At 39.0% G+C, this 14,661-nt stretch overlaps 1 protein-coding gene across 3 annotated transcripts; it reads right to left on the bottom strand.

Annotated features, from left to right (window-relative positions):
* On the bottom strand, positions 1-14,442 carry LOC145433028 (uncharacterized). 3 transcript variants are annotated; one of them, XM_080309907.1, is made up of 8 exons: positions 10,812-14,442; positions 5,938-6,006; positions 5,264-5,396; positions 4,461-4,528; positions 3,305-3,442; positions 2,732-2,835; positions 2,412-2,483; positions 1-720 (listed from the first exon to the last, which is right to left on the bottom strand). In XM_080309907.1, exons 2-8 carry the CDS (start codon positions 5,947-5,949, stop codon positions 696-698), a joined length of 552 nt encoding a protein of 183 aa, XP_080166033.1. In that variant the 5' UTR covers positions 5,950-6,006; positions 10,812-14,442; the 3' UTR covers positions 1-695. The 3 variants fall into 3 exon arrangements, with proteins under 3 accessions (XP_080166033.1, XP_080166035.1, XP_080166034.1); XM_080309909.1 differs by lacking the exon at positions 10,812-14,442 and having other exon boundaries at positions 2,402-2,483; positions 5,938-7,977; XM_080309908.1 differs by lacking the exon at positions 10,812-14,442 and having other exon boundaries at positions 2,406-2,483; positions 5,938-7,976.
* Between the last annotated feature and the right edge of the window lie 219 nt (positions 14,443-14,661).

The following is a 14,661-nucleotide window of genomic DNA, read 5'->3' as shown; positions in this document are numbered from 1 at the left end:
TTTCATTATAAAGGAGTTCTTGATCATCGACAAGTGCATAAAACCGATATCAAATAGTAACGATGTAAAAAACAGATTTCTGGAAGTTAGAATGTACCAAAACATCTATTTATATCTATATATATATCGATACGATGCAGGTCGTGGTAGTGCTGTTAGGATGTTTGCACTACTGAAAAACACAGTCATGCATACGTAGTGGTCAGCCACACAAGGACTAAAGCATCCCATGCAGTCAGTGCTTCATCGCTGTTAAGTTCCGTTCACGTATTTGAAGCAATATAACAGACTTCGGGGAAAAAGCAAATCTTCAGCGTTAATGTATGTGTTTTTTAAACTTTTTGGCTGGTCGAGGGCGAGCTTATGTCCAAAAAGGGTATCCAAATATTCGAACACAGACAATTAAATTTACTGCAGTTGAATATATTATATCCTTAGTCGGATGGATGTCATACAGTCACCATTGTGACTTGTAAAGAGTATATATGTAGCATCGTCTGCACACGGCTCTATGCACGCTTTTAATTAGTATTCGAGTAAGGTAGAATAGTTTCTGCACATGAGACGCAACGTCTTCGTATTTTGGCGGCGAACGTCTGCCCGCTTTCGCCCACTAGCGAATGCGCTGCATATCCATCATAACGCTTCGTCGTGACGTTGGTGATACCGCTCGACTTGAATGCGACCTGTTGGCTTCATGACTTCGCAACTAGGACTTTCCTGAAATTGCGAAAAGTTCAAACGTACATATTGAATTGCATAATTCACTGGTTCTCAACCGGTGGTACGAGACGCATTGTCAGGTGGTATGCGAAACCTGCGAATTTGTAAAATTGTTGATAACCTAATTTGTATTACGTTTTATAACCTAATTTGTATTTTTTTAATTAGAGAAATCAGGTGGCATTTTCGCTTCATAACTGCTAAAACTTCAGCACTCACATAAACAGAATGGTCGTCTGAGATGAAATATTCTACTGTCAATAGGCTACTGATGCAAACATATTGTTGTTGAGGGATGTTTTGTTTTGGTTTTGGAACAAATTTGTTAGCAAAAATCCTTTTTCTCCTGCGATATACATAACCACTATTCCAGATTAACTTCAAAATGAGCTGCTATATGGGAAGAACTAGGTTCGACGTTAATGTTTTGTTTCTCAATTTTCGTGCCATATATGTCGAGTACATTCCCAAAGATGTCGTCGGAAGCGTTACGTGTTATTATTACATTGGCCATCAGGTGTCTTTGTGAAAATGGATTTTCGGCACTCGTTAATATCAAATCGACAGCGTGGATTGGAAAGGCACGAACGCGTATTCAAGAAATGCAGCTACATAGTTCGCTTTGAGATAATAATAATAGAAGTCCTCCCAATTTCCACATAAATAGTATGATGTTACTTTCAAGAAAATTCATTTTGTTACTGTTTATCAATATAGCCTACAATTCATATTTGCTTAAGACAGATTGCGGTTGAAGGATAATTGAGCTAAATTTGAACTCAAACTTGGGGGGTCCGCGTGGTCCATGACGATTCAAAGGGGGTCCACGAAGACAAAGAGGTTGAGAATCACTTATCAGTGACGTCTTACTAAGTATGAAAGATGCGGAAAGCCCAAACATGTACCATTTATGCTACCACAAAGAATATAATTTCAGTTTTAATCACAATTACGATATCGGTATTATGTCGACCATGCCTATTTCATTGCACTTTGCCTGCGTCATGTTCACAAATGTGTAGGGTTGTTCAAAAATAACTTATTCTTTCGGATTCCGTGGATTCACTGATTAAATTTCGTTAGACTGCCTCAAAAATGCTGCCAACAAAATTTGGGGCAATTCTAAAAATTAGAAGCCGCCGCAGAGCCACTTGGAACTTTTAAATTTATTATAAATTTTGTTTTAAGTTGCCTAAAAGAACGATGTATAACAATTTATGATCACTTTTAACCGGTACAAGCGAAGTTATTGCAGTTGAAAATTATGGATACGCAAAAATAGCATTGTCCGTGGGAATTCGCAGAATTGTGAATGAAAAATTCATATAACTTCGCTTCCACCGGTTGGAATTGCGTCAAATTTGTTTTGCATCGTTTTTGTAAACAACTCGACAATTTCATTGGGTTGACAGTAAAATTGGAAACTTTTTTATTTTAATTTTTTATAATAACTTCACAAATTTTAATTGGCTCTGCGGCGGCTTATACCGGTTGGAATTAAGCCAAACTTGGTGTGGAGCGTTTTTTAAGGCAACGTGACAATTTAATCAGTCAATCCCCGGCATCCGGGAAATAAAGTTATTTTTGGACCACCCTATTGTGTAGCATAGTATGACATATTTCTTATGCCGCGTTTTTGAGACCTCAGATCAAAAGCGACTCGTATTTTGATATATACATACATTTACTTTTCCGGCGTCGAATCACCGAGTTCATCTTGCTGCTTCTTCTTCTGTTCAAGAAAGGCTATCAACCTCAATCTGAAATGCGGTGTGCTGATTGTACAACGTGTAACAAGAACGCTGAATTCTATCCGACCGAGATTAGACATCACATACGCAATAAGTAATTATTAGGGAGCCGTGAAAAGTACGTTATCTGCATCCCAGACGCAACGCGCACGTCTCCAAGCAACTGGCGTGCACACTACACATTACATGTAAGCCGCAATAAAAACTTCCACCAATTTACAACGATGTATTGACAGCACAATCGTAAATATACCGACCTACTTCGCCTTTTTGCTGAAGGTGAAATTCGTCTCTTTTTTAATACTTTACTCGCGCTGTTCATGGAAGGGACCGGCGTTGATGCTTCAGATGAAGATACGACCTGCAAGTGTGTGATATATAGGTGGGGGAAATTTAGATGCTTATTATAAGTATAAAATTGCATTTCGGATTCATGTCATCATATTCGTTGGTCAACGTTGATAAAAAAGACACTTCATGCCATCCATTCACAAGACCATTCACGTTGAAACTTCAGATGTTGCCAAAATGCTCAGCGTTACTGATCAAGTATACATAGATGCAACTACATAAATTTGCACTCAATTGCAAGTAGAAGTAACAATTCCCATGGCATGTTAAGGATAATCCAAGTATGAAAGTGAAAATACCTGAGAAGTCCGCAAGTAAGTAGCCTCAAAGCGTAGATTCGGTGATGGGGACCCTAACCCTAACCCTAGTTTCAAAGTTGCAGGATTTATCTATGCTACTAACTAAAACGACAATTGGACACTGCAAATAGTGATGCAGTGATACAGAGGCTATTCCGACCGCGCGTGCTACTGTCTTACCCGAGGAGGAGAGGTCTGAGGTTCAGCCTGTACTGCAGTGAAACTGTGTACGCCAATAGCGGGTGACTGCAGGTCTATTGTGGCATCAGTAGAGGCGGGCGGAACGAGTAAGTTTTCCAACGGAACGTGAACGATGTTCTGTACGAGAAAAATCAACGATATGGCTAGGAACAATGTTTCGAGTACTAAAAATCCGTATCGAGTATAAATTCTAATGATCGAATCGAGTGCGCACTGAAATTATATTCTCCGTGCCATCAAGATTTGAATTATCAACGAGAATTATAGTTTCGATACTATTATCCACCTTAGAAGGCTGTAAACCTCGAGCGGTCGCATCACAGCAGCTATACGCACGTTAGTGGAAATGACATATCCGTGAAATCGTGATCGACCCAAAGCATTGACACAAAGTGCAATGAAATGAGTATGGTAGAAAAACCAGAAACCAACTTATCTTCAGTGTGATGTAGAACTTGCTTTGTATTATTTGTAGTCGAATAAAAGGACCATATTCGAACTTTCCACATCATTCATACTGCTATGACGTCATAATAAGTAGTGGTACTTTATCAAGAGTCGAATCATTCAAGTATTCACTTTTGCTAGTCCCTAATCAAAAACAATAAGCAATTCAATCGATATTACGATTATATTGTTGTTAAGTAATGAATGAAAACAAGATGGTTACGAATATATCAGAAACTAAGTACTTGGGTGCTTTTGAGTATATTCAGTTCTACTTCCACTTGAAGTAGTTTTGACACGTCTTATAGATCGCTACTTCTACTTGTAATTGATTAGAAATCCACAGCGTTATTTCCAACACTACTTGAGTAGCAACGCTGACTACTTTGACCAGCTATGCCTCCATTTTTTAAAATAGGCGAGATACGAGATTAGTTCGATTCGAACTCACGCCATAACAATTGAAATATCGATCGTGTAAGCTTATAGCCAGCGCCTAACACATGATGGCAGAAGTGAGTTCATTTTCATTTCTAGAATGCCACTACGGCAAATAACAACAGCAGACATGATGTCATGGAATTACGCATGGTTCACACTCCCAAGGGTATCCATAATGTTGTAGACCATGTCTCAATGGAATCGCAGTATAATGTAGCATACACAAAATGGATTAGTCTTTTCTTACCTGCGGTGAAGATATCATGTGAGGGTGATGAAGTATTTGCGCGTTGTGAACAATGTTATTCGTAGGAACTGAAAAAATAATCAATAAATAAATGATAATTGTCTTCCACGACTTATAGGACTAGACTAGATGTAAAAGGGGTTGATGAATTCTAGAATCACAACAGCAATGCCTAACCATCAACCATACCATATTACATTTCTAAATGCTGGGAAATTCTAGCTATAGGATTATAGACATACAACAAGCGTGTATATCCACTAATATCCATTTATATCACAATCATTTTATGGAACATAATTCGCGTACTACATTCAATCAATCTGTTCTGTATCATGTCAAATTTGAATTATATTATTTATTTATTTAATTCCATCTAATAATTCTTTATATTGTTTGCAATGATAAATTCTCTCTCTCTCTCTTTATTTTGTGAGATAAAGGCCTACTGAGCTAAGAGTAACCCATTTTATATGTATATGGGTGTTCCCTGTATATTCTACGTTCTGTCAAACCGAGGTTTCAGTAGTGCTGGTGAATTGTGGTGCTGGTTTATGGTACCACCAACCTCATTTTGGTAATTTCGGATTTACAATGCCACTTCGGCTGCAATTTTCATTTCGTCGGTTTACTAGGCATTGACGAAATTTATGAAAACTGGTTGCAAGTGCATGGCTTGACCCGCATAAAATCATATATATTGTAAATGTCACGGTCCTAATTAGTCATTGTCTCGTCTGAAGTTGGCAATCACAGAAAAGATACGTCGTGAAAACCTCATAGCTAATGTATAACTACATTACCTGTAAGAAATGAATGGTCCAACAATTGAGGCGTGGAGTACTGGTGTGGACGAATCTGTGCGGGATGCATCGGAATCGTAGGCAATGCGCTAAGCACGCACATATTCGGTGATAACCACAGCGTAGATGCAATCTGTAAATAGCAAAGAGTAAAGATTCCCTGCATAAGAATATTATCGCCGGTTCAAGGTTGAAGTAAAACACCTTATGTGAATGGAGAAAGGTCCTAGCCTACTGATACTCGAGGAGAACACAGAAACACATTGTCGAATTAAGAGGCGTATACACAGTATATACAGTGGTAAAGTCATCTTCATAAGTGGTTCCCAAACTTTTAAAGCTTGTGACGTTGTGGCACACTTTTTTCAACGCAATAGACATGCTTGTTCAATGTTCATGCGAACACATACAACCGTAGCGAACATGTATGTTTATGAGTTGATTGCGCGCTTTTAAGAAGTCGCATATGCTTGTCTGCACGCCTTATTTGAAATAGTAGGTATACACTTACAGTTATCTTACGAAATTACCAACAGATTAGAGAAACACCTGAGAATTTGTGGTGGCACACAGTTTGGGACTCGTTGCAATAACAATCGCACCCTCGCAAAGAGGGAAATAGGCCGAGAATGCGAGGCAAACAAAGACAATCATATTATGCAAAATTTGCTTACTTGATGATCCATGAGCGAACGTTTCTGTCAATCGCACTCTTCTAACTATCCACTATTATGACGAAAGAACTGCACAGAGAGTATTGAGAGTTTTAAATTTACGCATTCGCTTTATTATACATCTAAAATGCTCCTGTAACAGAAACACAGCCTGTTCGTCAAAATACAAAATCCATGTAATCACAATTACGGACAGCATCATTCAGGCTGACTAACGCCATAGGGATTCAGTCAGCGTTATGGCGCGGTGACGATTACAATGCGGGTTCATGCTCAAAATTCCCATGAGCTGACTCTCGACAATAGAGTCAAATCTCGTTTTTGCAATATGGTATTGTACTCTGACTTTTGGCAGCTGAGTAAATGTCTCGGACATCCCGGAGGAGGCGTAGCGTGTTACCGAATCTGGTCACATCAATCCTATTTGCCATTGAAGATGTGAGACATGAGTGTCAGACGAAAAATATTTATACCAAGTCCAGGACGAAGAAATTACGAATCTATCGATCTGTTTTACGATTGACAAGTTTAAAGAACCATAGAACAATATTATATCCCCGAGAATTGTAAATATATTATAAAATACACTATAGCAGAGGCGTGCGTTTGAGCAACATGAGGTCCGCGAAGATTTCAATTTTAAATGTGTGACCCGCGAAATTGCTTTCAGATATACCTTATAGTCAGGCCGTGTTATTTTTGGCATATGCCAAAACTGCCAAAAATAACTTATTTTTGGCATTTTTCGATTTTTATTTTTGGCAGTTTTGGCATCGTCCTCTAAATAGATAGTTTCAGCCTCGAATTAGTCACAAAAACGCTTTATTTGGGCTAGTTTGTCAAAAGACACCACAAAATGTGCAGCATCCACGTATAATCAGTGCCAACAAACGATAAGAAGAAGAAAAAAACTAACGATTGCATAGGGTAATAATATCAAACGAAACCACAAAATGTGCAGTATCCATCGGAATCGGTGCCAATAAGCAAAAAAAAAAGAAAGAAAAGCCTAACAAACACGCTCAACAGCTGATTGTTACAGCTGTTGAATAGACTTAAATAGTTTGCACTGTAACAGTGCTTCCAAACTCAGGTCAGCTAAGTTTCTCCTGAATTCTTTTCTCGCCCAGCGAATCTGGGAAATATCGGCTTCAACAGTAGCCGTTGAGGGAAAGAATGTTGCCAGTCATCCACAAAAGGTTTTCAGAGCTTCAAAATCTTTGGAGGGCCGAACCGGCTTCCATGCATCATGAAAAGAGATCACTTCGCCAGTGCCATCGATCTTATCGCGGAAAGAATTTTCTTCCCGATCCTTTTCCAGGAGTTTCCTGTGTTGTCTCTTAACACATTCTATTTAGTAGCCCGACTATCATTTCCCCTTCAGTCTACCGATATATTTTCGGAGGACTTTTGTCACTTCAGGTGGCTTTAATATTACCAACTCGCATGGAAGAGTCCTGGGAAAGTTGGCTTGTTTAAGAACATTGACGCAACAAGACTGTCTGGCAAAACGAGACTATGCAGCTCAGAAATAGCCAGACAGTTTGTTGCGTCACAATGTTCAACTGGATCACAATGCAAAAATTGTGGTTGATTTTGGGGATTCCAGTTCCATGAGCAGAATATAATTTAGATTTTAATAATCAGTACTGCGGCAGCTTCTCATTGATACCCGTTTTATCAAATTTAGTGCCCGACAAGCCGGTCAAAAATGGTTGTAAAATTGCCTTTCGACAAATGGAAAGTATGACGTAAACCAAATGCAGTCAGCCGTTCAATCTCGCTGTGCCCACACCATTTAGGACACCATGCTTTCCCCCCTAATGGGTGGGCTGGACCCAGATTAAGAAACCTGCCTTTCACAAACGCTCTTCTCGCTTGTAACGAGGTCCTGTTAACACAACACCATGAACGAAATACACTATTTGGCAGGCCGTGTTATTTTTGGCATATGCCAAAAATTGCTTATTTTTGGCATTTTCAAATTTTTATTTTTGGCAGTTTTGGCATCTGGCTCCTGAAATGCCAAAAATAACACGGCCTGCTTATAGTCTTGCGTACGATTGAGCTGAACTCAAGTGAGCTAAAATTGAGACAAAACAATAAAGATATGCATCTTTTGACTTGGCATTGGAATATTTCAAAGAAAATTCGGTTAAAAACCTTGAGAGATTTGAAGAGCTTCTTGTCGGTACAGAACTTCAATATAGAAGCGTTTGTTATATTCGTATTGAAATGAACCCGAAGATATTCGTCAGCAACTAGTAGGGAATTGGCGAGAATATCATATATCCATAATCGTATCACAAAATATGTCGTCACCGGCATGATATTTCGAATAATCGGGGCGAAGATAGCTTACTGTACTATTTTAGATGGTACACGAACGTCGAATACCATGTGTGGGCGCAGACTTGGTTGGCGTATTTTGATAAAAGGCAACTCCTATGCACATAAAAGAAAGCGTCAACAACCTCTCCCGACAACACGAAATCTGCCGTCTCGATATTTTTCGCTCAAATAGGATTACCCAAAAATGATTTGTAGCATCTCACGCGAGTTTGTTCCGGGTTTTTCTTACTGTTGTGTATATTCCGGCACCTAATTTTATTGATAAGTCTTCCAATGTAACTATACTAGAAATCACGTGCGCGACCTGCGGATTTTTATATCCTTATTTATATCTGCCTGTCTGTCAAGAAGATTCCACACCGCACGGCATACCTCTGTCGTATGGTCAATGGTAATGTTATTACGTATCTCCTACTACAATATAGACTTGCGGAAAGATTGTAAATACTCGGGCCGTTGGGAAGGTACTGGGGGCATTTGCGGGCAAATTACGTTGTTTGTATCCCAGTTAAGATTAAAGCTGATATGCCTGAACTAAGTTGATACACGCGGTGGACTTATCACCAAAATCGAAAGGACCATATACTATCTATGGTATGCCCGGCGGATGAGTATATTCAATGTTATGGGCAATTGATTTTAAGTCTAAGGAAAAGTCACTTGCGCGTATTCCACCGGGACTCGTTACAATAACATTCACTTGCTGTTTCAACCACGCGACATCCCGTCTATTGTCGCGCACCATTGTTGTGAAACCTACTGTGACCGTGTTTATATTAATTATGATTTTGTTACGAGCTATCAACCTTACGATTTGGGTAATGTCGGATACGTAAACTATCCCTTTGTCGATATAGCACATCAGTCACTCACCGCTAATGTGGATTCATTATGTTCTCGAGAATATTCTAATTGCTAATTCTGCTTCATATTCAAGGCTTCGTCCTAAGCATCGCGCGGGTTTATGAGGGTCGAACATAGGCAAATAAAGATAACAACCATTTCCGCCATATGCGGGCGAACTAGAGTCTTTGTATGCAAGTATGTTCGATCAAGAAATATTACCCTATTTAGATTTAGAGCAGGGGTGTAAAACATACGGCCCGCGAAGCAATTTTGAATAGATTGAGAAATCCGTGTGGTATCCGGCGTATTTCTATCAAATGATGAGATTTTTCGTAAGAAATAGTTCAATTAAATAATCCATTTACCTTAAGAAAACAAATGCCAGGTATGTGGAATGGATAGGCCTCATTGTAATCATCCTATAGCGATGTTGTAATTTCACTCTATAGTCACCGAGAAGGCAAAAAAGTGCACTAGCGCACTGAATTCAGACTGTGGCGGATAAATGAATTAAGAATAGTTTTTCACAGAAACGAGAACGCCAATGCGAAACAGTTGTACGACAGTTACCAAATATGATTTAAATATATGTGGTCGCACTGCTGTATATCATTTTAACATTTTGGAATCGTTTGACCGGTACGGCCCGCGAGTGATCTGAAGGTTTGAGTCCGGCCCCCGACGCAATTCGAGTTTGACACCCCTGATTTAGAGCCTATTGAAACGGCGTAGTCTATATTTTGCCAAGTCCGAAAATCAGCAATAAACGTCTCAAACAGTACTCTATACATAAATCAATGCGAATACAAAGGCTGGTTGCCAATTTATATCCTGCAGACTCGCGTTCGGCCCCTTCCCAGATCACCCAGATTAAATCCTAAATTCTGTCAATATGACAGAAAAATTATATGCCAACTCCATCAGTGGGTGCAGGCAAAGTGATATTTCATCTCGAATCTTTTTGATAACCGACTTATGGGGAGGGCTGGGCACAATGATCCGAGTACTCGAATTTGAATCGAGCATTAGTTTTAATGATTCCAATCGAGTAGTGAAAGACAATTTTTTTCGAGTATTGAAATTATACGCTGCTCGCCACCGAAAGTTAATTTATCAACGAGAATGGTAGTTTCAACGCTATTACTACTGTGGAAGCCTAGAAACCTTGATTGGCCGTATCGCAGCATACAGAAAATAACACATCTCCGAAGTCATGATCATCCCACAGCAGCATTGTCACAAAGTGCAATGAAATCGGTATGGTCGAAAAAATACCAAAAGTATCTTTAATGTGATCTATAACAGGCATTATATTCTTTGTGACTGCATGCAGGGTACATATGTGAAATCTGACATATTACATTATGTTATGACGTCATAACGAGTGATACTCGACTCGACTCGAAGCATGATACGTGATTCGGAATCGAATCACTCTTGTACTCGATTTTGCCCCGCCCTGCTTATATGGGCCATCATCTGCCAATGTTGGAATGAGTTCTCTGAGTTACGGTAGATATCACGTTGGTACAAAATGAACATTGAGTATGCTCAAGTCATCACATCCACCTAAAATTATGAATCGGAAAACCGCAGACAGCAAAGGCATGAAAGGAAATTTCAATAGAGCCATCGCGAAGATTGCGTCAAGCTACAATTCGTACAATATGTGTTACCAAAAGATGGTCGAAGGCTAATCGTTTCGGATGCAGTTTAAACCAGACAACGTGACAACCTGAAAGTGAAAAATCTTTCTCTCGGCATATTCAAACATGCAATCGATATCACACTGCTACCACGACACAGACCAACAGAACACTATCACTATCAAATTTATAGATTACATATACGTTTCTTAGACTCCAACCAACTTTTTCGGTAAACAATTCTGAATAAATGGCATTCGGCCCCAAGAGTCAAATGTAGCAATTTAGACGATTCGCAATGACATACTACTGTATGCGTCTGAGGTCTGACATACTCGACTCTCGACATATTGACCAATGGACATATTGACCAATGAAGTAATAATTATCCAAGTACGTGCAGTATAAAAGTAGAAAATACGCTACGATTTACTTCTTACTATGTGAAATATTTAAGTGGTAAGTACAGTAATTCAGGATTATTTAGGGGTACAAGTATCTTCAAAGCTAGAGTCAACCTGGTAAAACTAATTGCACATTCGTAATCAGCAAGCTCAAAAACCCAGAAAACAACTACTAGATGTTCTGTTATTTTTCCTTCATTTTGTTGGCCAACGTAATAATAATTTGAGCATTATGATAATGGCCTTGTTCTGCCAAGCGCATTCAAGTCTACCTATAGTCATTGTGTTTATGCTCATTTAGACTGCACTTTAGGGAATCTCTGTTGAATTCCGTATTTATCTATAATTGGGTTTGTTGTGATGGCAACAAGAGAGTTCGAAAATTCTTTAGATGCGGTCTTTCCTATTTGTGTGCAAAATATCTTCATCGGCAATGGCAAATATTTCCACCCAATTACGCATTATCAATAGTCGACGCGAATCACTGAAGAGCAATCCCAATTTCAAACTATGCTGCATGAATTTTCGCTTCGTCGCATCGGGAGATTTTGGCGATCCAGTAAAGTCTAAACGAACCTTCGCATACGGAGGAACGCGGGTGTGTTCGATATATCTCGTGGGAAAGGAAAACCGTACAGGTGTCGACCAAATTACATTGGAAACTTAGTTTGCAATCGAAGAAATACGGACATGTCAGCGATAGATCACACTGCGATTGATCCATATGGGAATGCGAATCAATGACATTGACTTGCTGTCCATAGGCCAATAATCTGATGTTGAATCCAGTGCTGGCCAGCTAGAATATTTTTAGCTTTCCCAAATTCTAAAAAAAAAAATAGAATCCCAGAATACGATAAAAATCTTGGAAATTCAATTGAATTCATAATTAGGAAGAAACGCAAGTAAATAAAGTTAATAAAATCATAGTTCAGTCACTAAAGCCCGAGAATGGAAAATTTCTGTACACCAAGCTTGGCTCGTTTTGCACCGCACAGTTCTGTAGCATTTTCAGAAAAACGAACAATTAGACTAGAATTAAAATCAGAGCATAGAGACACTTCGCGAATTAGATTAGAATAAAGTTACCGGTATTTCGCTCTAATTAAACCACTAGAATTATCTACTTGTTTTCAAGTTTGATTGAATCCCAGCGATCGATACATCTTCTTTAGTCGTAATTAATACTAGGAAATCTCACAGACGAACTACCCGTCCCTGAATTGAAATAGTCGAATCTAACGCTTCATTAACGACCCTGCGTTGAAGTATAGAGACTACAATCTCTATAGTTGAAGAACGTTTGCGTGATACGCATCATTAGCTTATTTCTTCGCATGGATTAACTTTTTATATCTTTGTATGCACTACTAGGTACTTTATATGTCAAAACAGGATCAGTAGGAAGACGAATTTAACGCCTATGCCTAATCTCGTAACTGCAATAGATCAGGAAACGTCGATAGGGTAAAACAACATCACACGCTTCTCACTGCATGGTACCACCAGAATGATCGCAATTTCATCATATGCCGATAAAAATATGTCGGACTGCATTCAAGCTGGTTTCCCCGCGGTTACGGATTGATTGTTTACCCGGCGTGCCCAATTACTGCCCATGATCGGCCATCGATCAAATGTAACGACTTCTCGTGAAGCGCCGTAATTGATCGATGTACATATTCAATCGTTTCAATTTACAACAATACCAACAAACGGAATAAGAACATTCCTATTTAATCGAATCCGACAATCCATCATACGCGACTGGTAATTCGTGCACAATAATTCAAACTCAATGCTGTACGATAGAAGAAGAACCAACGTTCTTCTCAAGCGTACTGCGAAAACTCCCAATCAAAGAACTATAGAACCAACGGTAAGTCAATTTTGCTTTGAAGGAACGCCATGTGAAAATGGGGTTATGGATATTTGGCATATCACGATCAGAGTTGGATCAATTGTAATTTGTAATTGAGCTGAATGTAATTAATTACATTTTTTCATGTAATTGTAATTGTAATTGTAATTAAAGCATTTCTATTTTGTGTAATTGTAATTGTAATTTGATCAAAATTTTGCTTCATTACAATCTCAATTACATTTTCATGGAAACCTGACAATCACAACATAAAATAATAATTTAATCAATCATTTATTCGTCGCACCAGTAAAAATCCGGTACGAACCAGGATGACGACGAGGGGCCTTAAGGCCTTAGCAAACAGTCACCACATGTAATAATTAGCCTATTTACATCGGTGTTCTATGCGTGCTGCGTTATAACTAGATAATTCAGTCACGCTATACTGTTCCCATACTTCAGTGCCAACAGAAAACTCCGTGAAGTACAATATAGGCTAAACCAGTGGTTCTCAAACTGGGGGCGTGACCCCTTGGGTGGCGTGAAAGCATCTGAACGGGGCGCGACGCTCCAGTGAAGCCGATTCATCTCCGTTTTATGGTTATTGCTCGGTGTATAGTCTGAATTTCGTATTGGAGAATTCTCTCATCAACACTCAACAGTCATAACCTTCCATACCATCAAACCATATATAAGGATTGCTAATTTTATGGTTTCATTGTGTGCTACGACGATAAGGGGGCGCGAAATATTCACTGTCATAAATGGGGGCGTGCCTAAAAAAGTTAGGGAACCAGTGGGCTAAACTAAATCTTAATATTTCAAAAATGGATGAACAGCAAATTAACTCTTCTGAAACCTGTGCTGAACCATTTCCTACACCACGGTCAAAGTTTTTTTTTAATCTCTGACCAGTACCGAGGCTTTTGCATCAAAAGCAAAAAATAAAATTCAAGTTTCCAACTAAGGCTTCATCAAACTTGATCACGCATTTGTAGATATGTTATCCCAATCTTACCTCCAATCTTGGCCAAATTTACTTTGGCCAGAAACTTTTCGCACCCTAATGTTCATCAAATCCAATCTAACAGTTTCCGAGCAAGTGATAATGTAAATGCCAACCACAATATTGTAATTCTTAGTTATCAGGAGGTTCTTTCCTTTTGCATTTATTTTAATTTTACGGACCGTATCGGTATCATCCTTATCGCTGGCGCCTTACCAATTACGTTTTATTATCCTGAGTCAGCTCTAAGTAGCCTAATCGTTTGATTACATTTCGTTGACTGTCCTGTAGCCTATTTCCTGTTAGTCGCTCAAACCTTTGGTTCTTAACAGTCGCTTGAAACATTTTACTGTGCTTGTAGTTTTCAGTACTCATGATTAGGAATAGTTCGAATACGTTCAATTTTTTTTAATTAAAGGGTATTCTACATATCAGGAATGAAACATGTATAGCTCGAGATTGTTGCTAATTACGTCACTACGTCACTACGCTGCTCACTCTCGAAACTAAATGACGACGACCAACCCTCACGAGTGTCAGGTGAAGGTATCATTGTTCACTGTTAGTGTTCAATTGTAGACTGCAGTTCTCTACCTCCGAGAATCT

Source organism: Botryllus schlosseri, chromosome 2 (genome assembly GCF_051294905.1).
Source record: "Botryllus schlosseri isolate E-star chromosome 2, Bs_hap1, whole genome shotgun sequence".
In the NCBI taxonomy this organism is placed as follows: Eukaryota; Metazoa; Chordata; class Ascidiacea; order Stolidobranchia; family Styelidae; genus Botryllus; species Botryllus schlosseri.
The sequence above is the reverse complement of the archived record's forward strand: the minus strand, read 5'-3'. Positions and strand labels throughout refer to the sequence as shown.

What these genes read in the sequence shown, in the direction of transcription:
- LOC145433028 (XM_080309907.1), bottom strand. An exon ending in ACATGATATCTTCACCGCAG is followed by an intron (nt 3,443 to 4,460) that starts GTAAGAAAAGAC and finishes TTTCTCGTACAG; the next exon opens with AACATCGTTCACGTTCCGTT. An exon ending in TCAGCAAAAAGGCGAAGTAG is followed by an intron (nt 2,484 to 2,731) that starts GTCGGTATATTT and finishes ACCGCATTTCAG; the next exon opens with ATTGAGGTTGATAGCCTTTC.